Raw genomic sequence first — 18,407 nt, forward strand, 5'->3', positions numbered from 1 at the left:
GATCACTGTCCCAAGCCAGTGGGACAGGGGCTTGGAGCAACCTGGGATAGTGGAAGGTGTCCCTGCCCATGGCAGGGGGTGGAACAAGGTGATCTTTAAGGTCCTTTCTAACCCAAACCATTCTGGGATTCTGTGATTCACAGGGGTTAATGAAGTAAAAAGGAATTATTCAAGGAATCCTTCAAAAGGAATTATAAGGAAGCAATGTTTAAAAGGTCTTGTACTCAATACATCAGGGAGAAGTAGCGCTAGTCCTGCCCACGGACCCAGTGTATCCAGTGGGGATGTTACTGGTCATTCTGCTTCCCCCCTGCCAACCATCTGTAAAAGCCCAGACAGTCCCAGTCCAAACAGTTCACCCAAAGGTAAGCAAAAAACCTGCTGTACACAGAGCATTTGATGAAAAATTTTGTGCTACTATCACAGGTCCATGTGACAGTGTCTTCTCTAATTTTGCACTGTGTTTGGGTGAGGACTTTACACTTTCCAAGCCCTTGGAGAGAGGAGAATTGGCAAATAAGAGTGTATGTACATGTGGAAAACATCCAGGGCATTTTATTGCTGAACTAGAGTTAGACTGTAATAAAGTGGATAAGCTGTGTAAAATACCTGCCCTTTAGAGATGTGGCTGAAACAATTCACTGAAGGTTTTCCTGTGAGAGGCAGTGGCTCTCCCAGGAGTGCTTTGCCATATTTGGTTCCATCTTTTCCATCCACAGAAGCAAAGGCTACCTCTGTACGTCACTCATAGGACTGGGTCAAATTGTTGTTCCATAAATTCAAATAAACATTTCTTTCCCCCATGAGATTCCATCAGGATATTTGAATCCAATCGTATCTTTCAGTGCTCAGTGAGTTTATTTTCCATCTGCATGTTCCCTATTATTCTGTGTCCAAAGCTGTTCCCACCATTCCTTATTGCAGTGCCAGGCCTGGGCATTTCCTCAGCTTTCTTTGGAGGAAAACAAATGAAAAAACTTTGGAAGAACTCATCTGTCTTTTGAGGAAGAAAACCCAATATGGATATGAGAGAACATGTTATTATGAACTTGAGTCTGTTAGGAGAGCAATGTCAATTGGGCTCCCAAAACTTTCACTGCATTTTAATTACTGAGTGATACTGGGGAGCCTAAAAGCATGGGAGCATAAAATGTTTGTATTCAGCTCAGTTAATAGAAAGGAGGACAAAGGAAGAGGTAGAGTGTCTTGTAAGTTTTTTAATCTCATTTCCTGCTGCTGCTGCTTCTTTTTATTTTAAACCTTGCTTAAATTTTGGCTTTATTCTCTTTCCTCTTTAAAGTTCTGTCTCTTTTTGATATCTCGTGTGCAACTATTCACTAAATGGGTTCTAATGTCAGAAAGACGTAGTTCCAGCAGGTGATGAAACATTTCTATATTTGTGAAACTCCATTGTTTAATTGCCATTCAAGTGAAAGAGAACAATTTAATGCTTTCCTTCTTGAATGGGAGAAATGCCTGAGAATTTTCAAGCCGCCAACAATTTCTGCGTGTGTCCTGGGGGCTCTTCCCACTTACACCACTTAAACTTTGTTGATTCAGAGAGAGAGGTCAGCAAACATAGGCTCCAGGACACATTCTGCCATGTTTCTCTGGGTTTTTGGCTGTCATTAATGTGGCTTTTCCCATTTTCTGCAAGGTTTTTAGAGGGGTATGAGCCTTCCCTGAGAGCAGCAGGTTTCTGTGATGTCGATTTTACGGAGGCTGCTGGACACATGCTGCCCGTGGTGCCAGCAGCCAGCGACACTCTCCAGATGCTGCTGAGGCTTCTGCAAGAAGTCGTGGGGCTCAACAGGCAGCCAGAGCTTCTTTCCACCACCTTTGCTGAACAAAACACCTTTCCCAAGCACGGAGCCCTCTTTGCTGTGGGCTCCCTAAGTGGTGGGGATCCTGCTGTGCATTTCCACATCTGTGAACTGCTGCACGTTCTCAGTGCTCTCTGGGGAGGTGATGGGGGACACAACGTGCTTCAGGCGCAGGAGCATGGAGAACAGCAGGATCAGCAGGAGAGCCAGGAGGGTTAGGAACAACCCCACGTACACATAGAGGCCGGAATATTTGTCTGCTGTCGTGTCTACTTCAGTAGCCAGAGTTGGAAGGTGGACACGGCCAGTCAGGTTTCCGCGGAACTTGAAATAAATCTCAGTCATTGCTCTCTGTCAGCTTTGGTCCATTTTCCGTGTTTACCTTCAGATCTCCTGTCTCCCCTCACCAGACTCACAAAGGAGGTCAGGAGAGGGAACTCAGCACAGGTGGCATGATGGCTTCTGCAAGAGATGCTCCATTCTCTTGGTGTCAAGGCTGCTGCTCACACAGTTGGGCAAACTGCCAGGGACAGGCATTCACAGACCATTTTACACGTTGCTGTCATAATGACAACGAGCATCACACTTGTGCTTTACACTTCCTTCTGGCTTTTATTTCATCCTAAAAATACTTTGGGCCTCCTTTTGGTAGGTCACCTCCTTTGGATGGTGAAAAGCTTTGGTCCTTCTCTGAAGCGGAGCCGTGCAGGTTTGCACAGCTTTGGTCTTTGCAAGTGTTGTTTTTCCAGACAGACTGAGCAATCAGCTTTCTGCCAGCTTCTCTCTCCCACAGCAGGTGGTTTATCCTTGGGTGAGCTGGGGAAGGTTGTTTTCTGCTTTGCCAAACGTCTGGGGGATCTCTTGTCTCCTAATTCAGGGTTTAAGGAGTATGGAGTTCTGAGTTTCTCATTTGGAATGGTCAAAAAGTCAGCTTTCTAAAGGGAAAAAAGTGTGAGAGAGAGAAATGACACCAGGTACCAAAATAGCCTAGCCTGCATGTGGTATCTTTAGAGCAGATAGATAAGAAAACCCCAGTCATGCTCCTGTGAGACACTTTGAGATGAGGAGAAGCACTGAGTATTTAACTTTAGAAAAACACTGTGCAAATCTAATTGTTGATGTCCTCTCTGGTAACACATTACTTGAGGGTACAAGAAGACTCCACAAGCTGTGGAATCAGATGTCAGCGAGGAAGGGGAGATATGAATCCAATCATTGTTTTTCACCATGTGTCTCATTTATTGTGTATCAGCACCCTCTTTTTCTGAGGCTGGATGCACCTGACAGCTGTCCAGAGCCCTACCTGTCCCCCTGGAGCAACTCTGCTGCAGGATGTGACACTTCCCTCACCTCCTGGCAACAGAACTTACTAGAAATGGGGGGAATCTTAACATTTTTGCAGTTTCAGTTCTTCCAGCTGGAAACAGAAATGAAAATTCTGAAATTTGACTGTAAATGGTACATTCAAAAGCATAATGTTCTGCTCTGCTAAGACCAGAGCTTTGGTTTTAGCTGAAACAAAAATGAAAGCACCAAACAAACTGATTCAATAATTTATAATGTCCACTGCCTATAAACCTACACAAGATGTAAATAGAGTAATATTAATATAGTAATATACTATGTTAATATATATGATAATATATATATATGGTAATATATGATAATCAGAATAAATGAAACATTAGGTCAATATGATAAAAGCTCTGACATGTGACAGTTCACCTAAATGACATATTGCTGCAAAACATTTTGACTTTCAAGGGACTCAGACTTTCACTACAAGCAAGAAGGACATGCTTTGGCTCATGTGATGAGGAACCATCTGATTTGCTGAGTTTTTGGAGAAGGAGCATGGGGGCTTGGATACACTTGGCATTCCAGCTCCTTCTTCAGTACCAAAGCATTTGAGATAACAGCTATCCAGTTTAGGGAACACTGGACCAGATCCTGCTCAGTAATAAACTGGCCCAAATTGCTGATGGAAAAAATGACCTGGGGATTTGACTTCTGCAGTCGCTGTGTGGGCAGTGGACTCTGAGCTGTGCTGTGTGGGGGAGGCTGTGGGCAAGCTCAGTGTTTTACCAGGGGCTGACCCAACCCCTCTGGAGCCATTTACTCTGGCAGAGGGTTTGGTGCTGATGCAGAGGTATGGGCAGGGCAGCCAGGCTCTTTTCCTCTCAATTACAGGGCAATAACTGTGATTTTCACACTTGGAATCTATAAATGGAAATTCTTCCCCTGTGAAGAATATTCTCATGTTACACAGCAGGTGGGAAATAGAGGGTGTGAAGGTAATTGTATTAAATTCTGTTCTTACAATATGATTTCTCTGCTGATAATGAAGTGCAACCAGTCTGGAATCTGACACTTGTGTGAGTTAAAGTACAGAGCAATGTCTTTGCCATCCCATCTGCTCTGTTACTGAGAGAAAAAGCCAGAGCTGGTTTCTCTCCTTAACGAGCAGAGAGCCTAATGGCTTTATATCCTTCATAAAATTAGACTGCAGAATGCTAAGGACATTAGTCTGAAGTTCAATAATTAACTACAAACCAAGATGCTGAATTAGTAAAGCTCAGCTGGGTATTTATTAATAAAAGGAGCAGATTAATAGTAAGAAGTATTGGCAATGGGGAGCTGGCACTGTTTGGGGTTTTTTTAGGCTCAACTATAGATTTGTCAGGAGCAATCAACTATTCAGACTATTGAAAGCTGCAACATTAACTGCATCTTCTCCAGAAATGAGCCAGAAATAATTCAATAGCTCCAGGCAACCCCAAAGATTTTTTGCTTTTCAGTCTACCAATTATCCCATTGAGCACATCCCTTTGGATACCAGTAGATTTAGATTTTGTACACTTCCCTTTAAGGAAGAGAAGCTGAATGACTGTAGAGACCAACATGATGTGAAAATAAGTGATAGGCAATAATTCTGTGTGTAGAACAGGTCAAACTATAACCGGCTACCATGAGGAGCCCTCAAGTTCACGGACACAGGAGCATTCCCTGTGATCTCAGTTGCCAAGATTTAGTCATTCTCTGGCTGAACAATGCTCCAATTCTGAGTGATCGCTGGTGCTCAGTGGGCGCAGACTGATTCCAAGCAGACGCTGGGGTTTTTTTATCAGTTTGTGGCTTTTTTTAATCAGGGATTAAAAAAACCCCAAACCCAAACCCAACACATTTCATTTAATAAAAATCTGCAATGAAAATAGAAGCCTTCATATACAACAGGAGAAGGGTTTTCCCAGAGTGTGTCGCTGAGCCACGAAATTCATCAGCCAAAACTTCATGGGCACTGACATTAGCAGCCTCCCACTGCAGCCATCAGGGTGTGGGGAGCTCCAGGTCTGGGGAGTGTTTATGAAGCCTGCATTGCTCTACTCTGCACATTTGGAGGTCACAGGGGAGCAGAAAGAAAGATTTTCCCCAGACAGTGCACACAGGCAGCACAGATTGATCCTGCAGCTGCAGTAAATATTTTTGTCTTGCCCACCTGCTTGCTTCTACTCCCATGTTCAGTGTGAGCACCACTTGCCAGCACAGCATCTCTGAAAGTGCAGGCAACTTTCCTGAGTTCCCCTTGGCTTCTGCTCCCACTCTGGCTCTCACAAAGTGGGACAAAACAGAACAATTACTTGTGCAGCTTCTTCAAGTGCACCCAACTGGCTGGCAAGTACGGGATGGTTTGGGTTTGAACACACGGCACCAGGTGTGTTCTGTCCAGGTCACCTTTACAGAAAAATGTCAGCACTGAAGAAATGCAAAGAAAACATCAAAACTATCAATTTCTTCCATGGCTTGCATTTTCTCGCTCAGATCCAGGGAGGGTCTGAGGGGGAGAAGAGAGGCATGGGGGTGATTGCGTCTCCTCTTGTAGTGGCAGAGGAGCTATTTTGTTCTCATGCTGAACACGTGTGAGAGTGCTGGCCGTGGTGGTGCACAGGGAGACAAGAGAAGAAAGCAGAGTTACCTTTCAGAGCAGGCAGCAGTGTTGGGATGAGGCACCAGAGTCCCTGCTTGAGACCACGAGCTTGCTGGTGATGTCCCTGGGAACATCTCCTCCCAGGATCTGTGCAGAAAGGATCTGCTGTGCTATCGCTGGAGTCCGGACAGCGTCCTTCCAGCCAAGCGCACTTTTCCTCCTCTGCTGCTGTCTCCGTGGCAGGCAGGGATGGCTCTTCCTCCCGACCCTGGGATGCCACCAGAGCAGCGTGGCTCTGCGGATGGAGGCACCGCTGGCTCCCTGCGGGCGGCAGGGGAAGGGGCGAGGAGCGGCTCTGGGGGATGGAGGCAGGCAGACCCCTCCCTCCCTCCTTCCCTCCCTCCTTCCCTCCCTCGGCAGCGCCGGCAGGGGATGAGCCGAGCTCCGGCTCCGAGCGAAGGGAGGGACGCTCTGAGCTCAGCTCACTGCAAAGTTTGTGCGAGGCTCGGCTTAACTCTTTCTTGCTTGCAAGGATGCGCTGCCTGCTGGTTGAGGAGCGAGACATCACCCTGGAGGGCAGCTTAGCAGTTCCTCTCATTTCATTTTGTGGGGGCTGCAAGGGTTTTGTTTTTTTTTTTGGTTTTTTTTTTTTTTTGTGTTTTTTGTTTGTTTTGTTTTTGTTTTGTGCCTCCTGGTGAGGGCTCTTAGCTGGGATCCTGTCCGGAGCACGGACACGTGTCACCTTCCAGCCCTCAGGACAGTCCCCAAGCATTGCTCATTTGGTGCATTTTTGTCCCTGTGCCCGCTGGTTGGTGGTTTGGGAAGGGCTGTGTTGAGTTTACATGTCCTGCCTCCCCTGAGTAGTTTGAAACTGCAAGAATAAGCACATCCCCAACTCGGCAGTGTTGTGGGAAAAAATTATTTTCGCCAATTTACGAATGTGTGAAGCACAAATTTACAGACAAGATGCCACAGAAATGAGGCAGAAGGAGCCAGGCCTGGGTGAGAACCCAAAGCACAGGGATCCCTCTGATTGCCACACCTCTTGACCTGCATTTCTTCACCCTCCCAGGCTGACGGAGTGGGGATGTTTTGTGACAGATGTCAGTTTGGGACGCATTGCAGCTGTCCCCAAGGTGTCAGCAGCAGAGGAGGTGAGCAGCACACCAGGTGCAGTTTGCAGCTCTGAGCACTGAGCTTGGGCAGCTGTGTGCAGCTGTATTTAGTGTGCCTGTGTCCCTGTGCCCCAGCAAGGGCTGGAGGCACCTTCATGGGGTGAACCTCGCCCACAGCCCCACTCTGACCTCTGGCCTTGTGGAAGTTCCCAGATTGTCATTCACGGCCTGTGTTTGGGGCACTGGAAACAAGCTTCCCCTCTGAAAAGTAGGTCCCGCACAGGGGTTTGGTAATTTGGTTAATTCTCTCTCTCTGCAGCTTTCTGTGTGATGAAATAGAGACATTTAATCTCCAAACTGTCTCCTAGAATAGCTTTCCCTCTCTGGTTCCCCATGGCCACAGCCTGAGCAGAGGGGCCAAAGGGTAATGAAAGCCAGGGCTGCACAGCTCTTTCATCCTCCTGGGATGCATTATAAATCCATCTCTCTAAATGCTCCTCAGTCTCTGGAGCTCACAAGCACAGTGTATTATTACAATGCAGCACTCTTTAGATAAATAAAGCATAGTCCCTTAAAAGAAACCCCAATTCCTCCATGCTTCTGTACAGGGATGAACTCTGTAAACTAAGACATAAAAGGCAGCTCTGACTGCTGATTTTAGTTAGTTCGTTTTTTGTAGTGGGGTTTTTTTTGGTTTTTTTTGTTTGTTTTGTTTTGTTTTGTTTTGTTTTTGTTTTTTGCAATATCAAGTGCTGTCCCCAGTATTGCAGTCTATGCCACCATTCCCTGCTAGGCACACTGGAATGAAAGTACAGTGATAAAGCAGAAGGAAGACTGTGTATTTTTCCCCTGGAATTGCTACAATTGCTGCTTTACCAACAAACCACCTGGCAGCACCTCCAAACCCTTGGTACACGTCCTTGTATTTAAGAAGAAACAAGTGAGAACTCTGTTTAAGCAGGAATTATGTTGCTGGTTGAATTTATGAGACCCAGAAGAGACAGATATGTTGAAACCTTGCATCCTTGCTTGCTATATAATGCTAATGAGCAGTGCTGAAATGAAAGGCTCTCTCCCTGTCCATGCCATCCAGCTTCTCTGCTCAGCTTTTTTCCCCCTTTGTTGATTTTGCAGTAAATTATCTCTCCCTTTTGTAGGACCAAGCTGCTGCTTGCTGGGTGGGTGCACTTGGATTTCTTGTTTGCTTTGTAGCAGGGTATAATAATGACAGATGAATTTTAAATACTGCCACCATTTATACCAGCTGAGGCCGATGAATACTTGACTGAATGATTGCTGAATTCCCAAACTGTTGAGAACTATGTACATTTTTGGGACAATCAGTGGCAAATTTGTGTTACATAAAATAAAGGTGTACAAATTCCCTTGGAGATGTGACCCCAGTGAATGTATATTTTTAAAAAGCCTTTGGGAATTTGGGGGCAAAAACCCAGGGAGCTTGTTGGACTCTTTCTTTTGCATTATTTGGCCTGTGTCTCAAGCTTTTAATCAACTCATTTTACACATCTTTCTCATAATGATCCCCACCAGTCTTAGAGTGAAATTTGGATTTAAGAAGCAAACAAGATCTCTGCATGCTTGTTAGTGAGTATAATCTGTGTGTTCCTATAGGGATTCTTGTGTTACCCTAACTCATGAATCCTCTGAACATAGTAAATGCATAATTTGGGTCTTGAAAATTTCCTTGCAGTGCAGCTGCAGTGAATGGAGAGATGCTGAAGCAAGGGGTAGCTGTTTGTCTTGGCAGACTGGGATCTGTTGTAAACATGTTTTTGTTCTAATATGTTTTGATCTGTACCACAAACAGGCTTGTAGAACACGTAAAAAGACATGTTTTGGTAGACTTTGAGTCAGGGGTCTCTAATGTATGGAATTTAAAATGTGATAAATATTCAGGTTCCTGTGAAATGGGTCCAGCTGCCACCAGCTTTGAGGGAGAAACCCCACAGTGCAAGGGGTGGCAACCTTGAAAGCAAAGACAGTTGCCTCAGGCTTGTTCCTTGCTTAGGCCCCAACCAAATGCACTGACTTCTTTCTGTCTCATTTCTTTTTCATGAAAAAGGAAAAAATTATTGGTCCTTCCCTCACAAAGTACTACGCAAATGCAGTGGTCATGTGTCCCCTGCTCCAGCAGCACCCGGTGCCTTTCCCTCTGTGCATTCCCACACAATCTCCTTTTCTCCAGCACGTCGAGTCTGAAAATGCTCATGAGTTTGGACTGAAAGAGTTTTGTTTCTTTGAAAGGCTCTGGGGCTGTTTTGACAATTTGGCTTTGTTTGGAACTTCATCATGGCAATGCTTCAGTTTATTTATAGAAACTTGGTCTCCCACAGATGACTGAAGAAATTCAGTGTTGTCTGATGTTGCTGCTAATTTTTAGGAACATTTCTAATTTGATTTACAGTTGTCAGTGAAGGGCTACATTGTTCTGCACAGAATTCTGTCTGGAGCAGCCCTGAGCTTCATTTTTGTGAGTGAGCTTGTGGGGAAGGCATTGCATGTCCCCAAAATGGCATTAGCACCACCTGCAGAAGGGACTGGCAGTGCTCGAGATAAGCCAGGAGGGCCAGTAGGGCCAGCTGGCAGTGAACAGGGTCCTGTGAACCACCTTTGAAGCAGGGGGTATTTGGAAAGCAAGATTCCACCAGGATCCAAACCACAAGTTCATGTCAGCCACCCTCCATCAAGATCCCACATGAATCACGTGGGCCTTGGCAAAAATTTATTGAAAAATAAACAGACCTTGTGTTCTCCAGCCCATAGTCTGGAATATTATTATTTCTCCTGAAGTAGGATACTTGCAGCAGTGCCTATTTTTAAGGGAGTTCAGCACAAATTCTAGACCCAGGAGCTTCATGCAGGTCTGGAGAAACTTTGAGATGTGCTGATCCTTTGGTTTTGTCTGGCCAGTTGCTAAGATACAACCTGAGAGACAGCAGTGAGCCACTGTGCTTCAGTCACTGAGAATGGGCTCTCGTTTCTCACCCTCCCAGCCCAGCTTGTCCCAGAGCTCACCAGGGCTGCACAGCAAACACAACACCTGGGCCTGGCTGTAGCCACAGGAGAGCCTCCAGGAGATGAGATCATGTCCCTGCATGATGGACAAATCACCCACGAGGACAATGCAGCGTTTGTTGAGTCGCTCATGAAACTTTCTCCTTCCCATCTGCATGGCAGGGCTGGTGCCCCAGGGGACACTTGGCATAGGCTTCAGCATCAAACCAACACCCGAGGTGTGTAAGTGTGTGAAATCTGCAGGTTTTGTGCTATCTGCTTTCCTCTGGGCATTCTGGATGGAGCCTGGAAATGTGTTTTGTATTCCCGGCTCAGTTCCCCCCTGCCAGCTCCATGCTCTGCCTGAGGACAGCGTTTCCCTTGGTGTCAGCCCCTGGTCACTCTTGAGGCACTGGACACCTTGTCACCACAGAGTTCCTCCCAGCCCACCCAGAGCTGTGTGCTGAGAGCCCTTGGACTCCTGTGGGCTTCTCCCTGATTTCTGCCTGCAGGAACAGCTTGTTGGGTTAATGCTTAGGTAGGATTCCCTGAAAGGTGCTTTTCACAGCACAGGCGATGTTGGGAAGGTCTCAGATAAGGTCACACATGTTAAAACAAAGGCACCCCCTGAGCTTGCCAGGCAGCACTTGGGACCACAATGTTGATCAGTAATTCCTGAGCAGTGCCATGCCTAAGCTGGAGCTCCCTGTTGAGCAGGATGGCATTTTGGTCTGAGCCCAGTGCTCATAGACTCAGGTATTGACCAACTCACTTCTGCCAAGGGACCCACGAGGCAAATCTTTAATATGAACACATGATTCCTGGATTGTGACCAAATCCTCCCAGCCAGGCCATGAAGCTGAGTGCAGGGTGGGAAGAGCATGGGGAATGTGAGCTGCAAAACAGTTAAACCCTTCTCTGAAGCCTCTGATGCCACATTATTTGCATGATTCACAGTTAACAGATGGGCTTCTGCCTATACTGAGGGGGGACCAGTTCTTCAATTACCATCATTAAATAATAATCATGACCGTTTATACTGAAAGGAAAACAATTTTGTGATGACCCCATTACACCAATTTTTGTTTCCTTGGTTTGTTTGTTTTAATTCCAGTCTCAGGGAAGAAAATCTTTTTTCTCAGTCCTCATTTACAGAATATGCAGCTGAGAGATCTCTGCCCACCCACACACTTTAACATTTCAGATATCAGCATTTCCATGCAGGACTGGATGAACTCTTTCTAAACCTGTCTGGAGGAAACGTGGTTGAAATCTTCACAGCAGAAGAGTGAAAAACAGTGATAGATGCAAACACTGCCATCTCTGCTCTGCCACCCATTTCCACTGCATTTTTGAGGAAATCCTCTGGATGCATCTGTTCTGTACAGGAGAGCACAGCACAGGAATCCTGAGCTGCTGCCAGTTGTACTGAAAGTGTTATCATAGTCTAAGCTTAAAAAAATAATATTACAAGTGATATAAAAGCCATTCAGGTGTTTCTCTTTAATCCCTTCTCAACAGCAGGGATCCCTCTCTTGCCATGGCTCCCTAAGCACGGCGCTGGCTTCCACCCCAACACATTCGTACCTCAGTACCTGCCATTTACTCACACAGAGCCCATGTGCTGCCTTGTGCAATGTTATTCCACTTTATTCTGCTGCACTGAGGCAATGAACAGAGAGTTAAGTCACATAAACCAATCCTGAAATCCTTTCTCATTCACGGGGAGCCCAGTTGTGTCGGAGTTGAGATAATCACAATACAAAGCATCACTCCGTTTTAAGAAGGTTTCAAAACCTGCTTTATTGTAGCATGCATGTTTTTTATACATTCTTACAAAACTCATCAGTTTACATATTGGTTAGAAGAGACAAACAAAGTGCTTATTTGGAATAGGCAGTTGCAGGTTGCTCTTATTTATCCTTCTTTCTTGGTTTCTATGTCAATGACCTTGGTAGAAAATTCTTTCAGGGGTAAACATGGATCCTCTTATCAAACTACTCTCTGGCTCACAGAAGTTGCTGTAAAACCTCTTCCACACAGTTGGTGCTTGGGGAGTGCTGAAGAGCAGAGCAGGCAGGATGAAGACATGAATAACAACTGCACAGTTCCCATTTTGTTTCACATGGGGCATCTTTATACAACAACTTTTAACTTGTGCTGTTTTCATGTGAGAGTGGAGACAGGATGTCAGCCCAGACAGCCCCTCAGTCTGAGCTGTGGCAGCAATTCCTATACATTTCTACTAAATATAAATGGGGGGATGTTTCCTTTTAATGCCTTTGTTTGTCTAATAGCAGTCACAAGTTCCCTCTTCCCCAGTCTCTAGGTCAGTAGCAGAACAATCTCACTGGCCAGTTCCACTTAATTATTGTTCGTTTTTGGTGAAGAAAAGAATAAACATCCCTGTGTGATTCTGCTTAACTGATGTGCCTGGTTATTAATAGCCAGTTTTGGTCCCCCTTCTAGCCTATGTGCCACAAAATACATTTCCCTTCTGTCTCCAGCATCAAGCTGTCTGGGAAGAAACTGTTCTGTGAAAACACTGGACAAAAAGCTTATTGAACAACCCTTCCTTTTGAACAGAAGACTGATCTCTCTTTTTATTTTTAGCCTATTAACAACAAATATTGCTTTATTGCCTCACTTTTCACAGATGAAGACATGTATTCAATTTGGACAAAGATCTCTACCCAGAAAGATTCACCACATGGTTCTGCACAGCCACTTGGTCCTTTTACTCTGCCTTGCTCTACACAACCTCAGTGAGTTCTCACTGGAAGCAAGGTTTTATCCATGCTCCAGATTGACTTTGCAGCAAGTCCCAGCTTCTAAAACCCCAGAAAACTTCTAAACTTCTAAAACTTCTCCAGTGCCTGGGCATCAGCTCCAAACTCTGACCATTCTGCTGCATGGATGTTGTGCTGGAATCAGGTGATGCTCTGTGGAGGAGAGAGGGGCTTTTGTCCTCCCTGCTGGGCAGCAGTGGCCAGCTGAGATGTCCCTGGCTGCAGGGAGGACACTGGACAGAGACAGGGTGTGGATGCCAGGCTGCTGCTGGAGATGGGCTTTTGTCCCTCTGGTATTTGAACAGCAGCTCCATGTGCCCAGGCTAAGGGACATTTCAACATCCCAGGTCAGCTCTCCACACGTGACTCCCCCTGGAACTGTGAAGGCATTCAACCCGTCTCTGGCAATGGCTTTGGGGAATGTGAGGTTTGTGTCAGCGTCTATTCAGTGCTAGTGCTGTTCTCTGTAAAGCTTTCAAATACTCTTTTCCACTTCTGGAAGGGAGAGGAGCTTTCTGTCTTACCCACTGATGCCAGCAAAATCCCTGTTCCCATGCCCAAGGATTTTAGTCCTGTGCTACAGGGAGGACAAGGCACATTATCTGCTTTTGCATACAATTTATTATCAACATTTCTTCCTGCTTCAGCTCTGCTTCTGATGACAGGCTCAAAGAACAAAGAAAAAGAGTAGCAAGTGCAGGAATAATGTGCTGAACTGCTGGTGTCTTTCTTAAGCTGCTCCAGGAGCATGTAGAACCTGTGTGTGATGTTCTGGGGCTCTCAGCAGAGGCCAGTCCTGCAAAGATTATCCTGGGAATAAATATATGCATTAAAATTGGGATCAGAATGTAGGAGAAGAGACCTCATAGGGCCACTGCTTCAGAATGAGGAAATCTCCACAGCCATGAGCTTGGAGTAGACTCAGGACCATCGGCTATGAGATTTCTGTAGAAATTTCCATGTGTGGACCCCACCAGACTGCAGGAGTGCCCTGCCTGGTTTAATGCAAACAGTAGAATTAATCATACAGATAACTGTGAGAGTGCAGCTTAAATTCCGCTGGGGATCAGTAAAGTCCTGTCACTTTAGAACACCCTGTAGTGTAATCAACTCTGCTGATTTAAATATAAGTCCTCTGAAGGGAATTTAAATCTCTGAATCTTACTGAACCAGCTGATGTCCTTTCAAGAAGAAGGAAGATTTGTATCACTAGTTTTTTTACCCATAAAATGCCTCTTGCCCTTTCACATTTTGAGACATTTCATTTTCAGTGCCTATAATTCCACAAGGTACCTTCATGTTGTGTAAAATGCACAGACACTTTGCAGTGCATGACCTGTGGTATAGAAGCTGCCTTCTGCCATCAAATATTTCCTGTAGGCAGGAAAATACTTTTTAAAAGAAAGTAAGACAATCAGGAATTCTTTCCTGCTCTTTGTCCCAGGAAAGCACAATATCAGACCTGATGGTAAGACAAGGTCCACAAAAGAATAAGTATTTTCAAAGGAATCCAAGACAAGGTCCACAAAAGAATAACTCTTTTCAAAGGAATCCTGTGTTAATAGAACCTGGCACATCAGTCTCTGCATTCACCCGTTCCTGTGTGAGGAAATCATGACTGTCACTTTCAGAGACACGTCCTGTTCTCTCTGGTGGTGGGAGATTGAGGTCTTGCTCAGATCTGCTGACATGTGAGGATTCTCTTTGTTGCCCTGCTTGTGGCTGTCACTGCACATCAGGTTCATTACCAGCTGAGGTAAGATTTGTTTTATGAGCCTGACAAGAAATGTTGAAATGTCTGAGGTGCTTGGGACAATTCATCTGAGAAAGAGGGGGGATTCCATGCACAGGGAAAATGCTTGTCTGCTGGAAAGAGCTACAGCTGAAGGGAGAGCAGATGTACAGAAGAATTCCATCACAAATGAATGCACCATGTCACCTTCCCTTAATAACCTTGGCCTGGCATAGCCAGGTGAGGGATGCAGCTGCCAAGGTGACATTTCCCTCAGGAAATGCTCTGTCCCTCATCTGGTTCCCCCCTCCCTTCACTTGCAAAATCTTTGATAATTAAATCACTGTGAAGGCAAATGATCTGTTGGTATAATTCCTTTGATAATTCAGCCTAAGCCCCACATTTCTCTTTGCACAAACGAAATTAGCTCTGCTCACAAAAGATCTGCTCCTGAGCTACCTGCTCACTCACACAATCCCTTTCCTAATTAGATGGCTGATACCAGCAAAGGGATGGCTTTCTTCCCAGCACAGGGAAAACAAAAAGGTGCTTTTCACTGGAGAGGTCCTGGAGACCCTGATGTAAAAGAGAGGGAGAGATTAATTTTTGATTTCTTATTCTTTTTCTCCCATCACTCAGCTATGCTTCCTTTTCTTTAGTGTGTGTTTCTAAGAACTGAATGAAGCTTTTATAAATCCCTATTTGGAGAAGAAGAGCAGCATCCAGGTTTGGCCTGGAGAGCACAGCTTTTCCCCTGGTAGCTGGAAGAGCTGCTCTGGAAGAGCCAGCAGACACTTTTTTCCCATTGCATCCCAGTCCAACTTCTCCAGAGGAATGCAGCACCTGCAGGGAGGCTTCCACTTGAAACAAACCCCATGGACATGCTTTCTGCTGTTGCTGTCCATGGATGGGCATCAGAAATCCATCAGAAATCAGAGGGGTGTAATGGTCCTTGGTTATACACCCTTCCCCCAGGGCAGGTGGTATCAAACTGCATTCTCCAACCACGAATCCCCAGACCTCTCTGGGACTGCAGAGATAAAAGCAATCCTCTCTAATTAATATGTTTGATAAGTAATGGGCAACCAGTTAAAACCCAGGAGATGCAAGTCATGGCAGAAGTGGCTGAGGATGGCAGTGAGGGGGTGGGGAGAACAGGAGCCAAGTAGGGAATGGGCTGGGATAGGAACTGCTTGTAGCTCACAGTGCAGGTTCATGGGGTCTCCAGAAGAAAGGGGCAACTGAAAATCAACACCCCAAAAGCTGTAGCTGACATAAAAGGGTCCTGCTGCAGCATCAGCACTGCCAGAACCCTACAGCATGGGCAACCAGCACCCACCTGCGGCTGACAAACAGCCCAAGGACGAGCTGTTGTCCCAGCCTCACCGCTCAGATTTTACAGCAGCTTCAGAAGCAGCTGTCATGCTTTGTCCCTGACCAACAAAACCAGATGAACCCTGATCTGATCCAGCTTCTAGTTTGTGGCTGGCTAAATCAGTGTTAGCTGCTGGCCTCCTGATCATCTGGTGATACATTTCCCCCTAGAATCAGCCCAAACGAGCACATTTTAATTTGGGAGGAAAGGCAAATCTCTTTGTTGGGTTTAACCTAAAACTCCAGCTTGCCCATCATTTACAAGGAAGGTTTTGTTGTCCCGTGCTTCCAGAGCAAGGGCCCCCAGCTCAGCAGCACAGCACTGCTGCATCAGCTCTCTCTGCAGGCATGACCCTCACGTGTGGCTTCAACACTGGAACAATTTTCTTTAGGGAGCCTGAGGGAATCAGGAAGGAGAAATGGGGGGAGCATCCAATACAAGCCTTGAATTCTGAAGAGGAGAGTTATAAAAACAGGAGTTCATACTACAGAGAGTACCACAGGCTGACTGATAGCCTCACACCAAATAGAAGGCAAACCCAGCTTTCCTGGCTTCTCTGTTCAGATTTTGCCTGTAACCCATTGAAACACAAAGGGCTTAGACTTTAGGAGCCCATAATGACTGAAGAGAGGAATAAACACATTGTACAGCAGGGTACTACAAAGATTACATACTTTTGAAGTGTTACAATTTCTCTACCACACCCTACCAGTATCAGCAAACACTAGGAAAAGAACAGGGAAATCATCCCTTTGATTTAAAGTACTCTGAATGGCCAGATCTGGCCTTTGTTTAAGAATAATTGAAGTTGGAAAAGACTTTCACATTCATCAAGTCCAACCTTAACTGAATACCACCATAGTACTGGATTTTTAACCTGAAAAGGAAAAAAAGTGCTTTGGACTGTGCAAAAGACCTGGTTTCACTTGAGTGCTTTTTGTGCTGTAGTATCAGAATAAGGCAAGGGAAATCTTTGTGATGACTTGTGCCAAAGATGCCAGGCAGTTCTGTAGAACTCCCTGAGCAAGTGAGGCAATCTTTGTTGTTGCAAGCATGGCAGAGAACAGTGTGTTGTGATGTCCCTGCTGTCATTTTGGTGTTCACGTCTGCTATTTTCACTGCTGAGGGATTTCCTGACTCAGTGCAGTGAGGTTAAGAACTTCCCTGAATTACTGCTTCTCTTATTTTTTCTCCCCCAACGTTGCTCTCAGGTTAACTCTCCTTTCCCTGTCTTCATGTGAGCAAACAGACTGGAAATATTTCCTACAGCTTCCAACTGTGCTGGAAGTTGGAAGTTGTGCTTGCTCTTAGTGAAACATCAATTCCAGGCTCTTTAAGAGCAGCTCTCCCTCAGTTTGCTCCTTCCCTTGCTCTCCCTTCTCTCCGGGCTGTGCAGGTGCTCCCTGCTAGAAGTCACCCTGCTGCGAGCCTCGCGGGCACCCGAGCGATGCTGGCACGGGGCCACCTCACACTCCAGATGGCTGCCACTTGCTGCTTCTGCCAGGGGCTCAGGCGACCAGCTCGTTATTCCAGACACAAATCCAACGCTCCTCACGTCAGGGAACGGTTACAGGAGGAGGTGCTGCCTGCTTCCCTCCTGAAGGACGTGTTCACCGCTACGAAGACATCTTTGTTTAGCGTCATCTGAATCTGCTCCAGGGCTTCCTGGCTGAGGCATGGAGCAGGCTGCTGCTAACAAAGGTGTAGTAGCACCTCTCCTTCTTGCAGCTGCTGTTCTGGTGATGACTGTCACTTTGGGGCTGGTTATTCTTGGTTTTATCCACCCCATGGTTTGTGGTTTTTTTCCAGCTGGTGTGGCGAACATAAAGGAACCAAAAGCTCTTTTGCCAGCTGGTGTGATGCGACCTCTCCCAGCTTCTGAGCAGCTTGCTGGTGCTTTTTTGGAATGGGACTGCTCCACTCACATTGTGTTCTTTGTTTCGGTGCTCTAGAAATGTGGATTTAGGGCTTTAGGTCTTGTATGTTGTGATTTTGCCTATGGATCCCACTGTACCCTCTGGAGACCTCACAGCACCAGAGATTCTGCAGCAGGGCAGCCAAACCAATGTGTAGAGAACGCGGGTCTCCAGGACGGTTTGGATGGATGAGAGATCTCTGAAGTCAGGTCTTGGAAGATGTGGTTTATTAAAAGGGGTGAAGGGCCCTGCTTGGAGTTGCCAGGCACAACTCGTGGCAGGCCCAGGGAGAGAGGGAGAGGGAGAGAGAGGGAGCGAGGGTTCCAGGTGAGGGTCCCAGGGGAAGGTCCAAGAGGGAGTCTGGTCCCTCGGGCACACCTTATCAGGGGGCTTCAAGGTGGGCTGGAGCAGGACTTGGGCCAATGGGGTCACAGATACCTGATACTTCAGGGGAGGGTCACAGGTGTGGGATGAACCAGACATTGGGGGTGAGACAGAGCATTCCATTTGACCCTTGGACCTATCTGCAGGTAAAGGGCATTGTTTAATCAGAAGGGGGATTGCTTTCAACCTGGCTATACTATTGTTTACTAGTTATTCAGTAGTCAAGGTTTGTTATTTCAAATCTAGTTCTCATCTTCATGTCTGTATTTTCCAAATCTTTTGCCAGGAAATCATATTTATAAGGTTTTCCTATTTCATCTTCCCCAACACCAA

The 18,407-nt window shown here is 46.0% G+C and overlaps 1 protein-coding gene across 1 annotated transcript; it reads right to left on the minus strand.

The window, feature by feature from the left end:
- Positions 1 to 567: 567 nt before the first annotated feature.
- On the minus strand, positions 568 to 5,895 carry SERTM2 (serine rich and transmembrane domain containing 2). Its single transcript, XM_068205207.1, has 2 exons — positions 5,797 to 5,895; positions 568 to 2,758 (listed from the first exon to the last, which is right to left on the minus strand). The coding sequence occupies exon 2, from the start codon at positions 2,166 to 2,168 to the stop codon at positions 1,893 to 1,895; it is 276 nt and encodes a 91-aa protein (XP_068061308.1). The 5' UTR covers positions 2,169 to 2,758; positions 5,797 to 5,895; the 3' UTR covers positions 568 to 1,892.
- Between the last annotated feature and the right edge of the window lie 12,512 nt (positions 5,896 to 18,407).

Source organism: Anomalospiza imberbis, chromosome 14 (genome assembly GCF_031753505.1).
Source record: "Anomalospiza imberbis isolate Cuckoo-Finch-1a 21T00152 chromosome 14, ASM3175350v1, whole genome shotgun sequence".
Classification (NCBI taxonomy): domain Eukaryota; kingdom Metazoa; phylum Chordata; class Aves; order Passeriformes; family Viduidae; genus Anomalospiza; species Anomalospiza imberbis.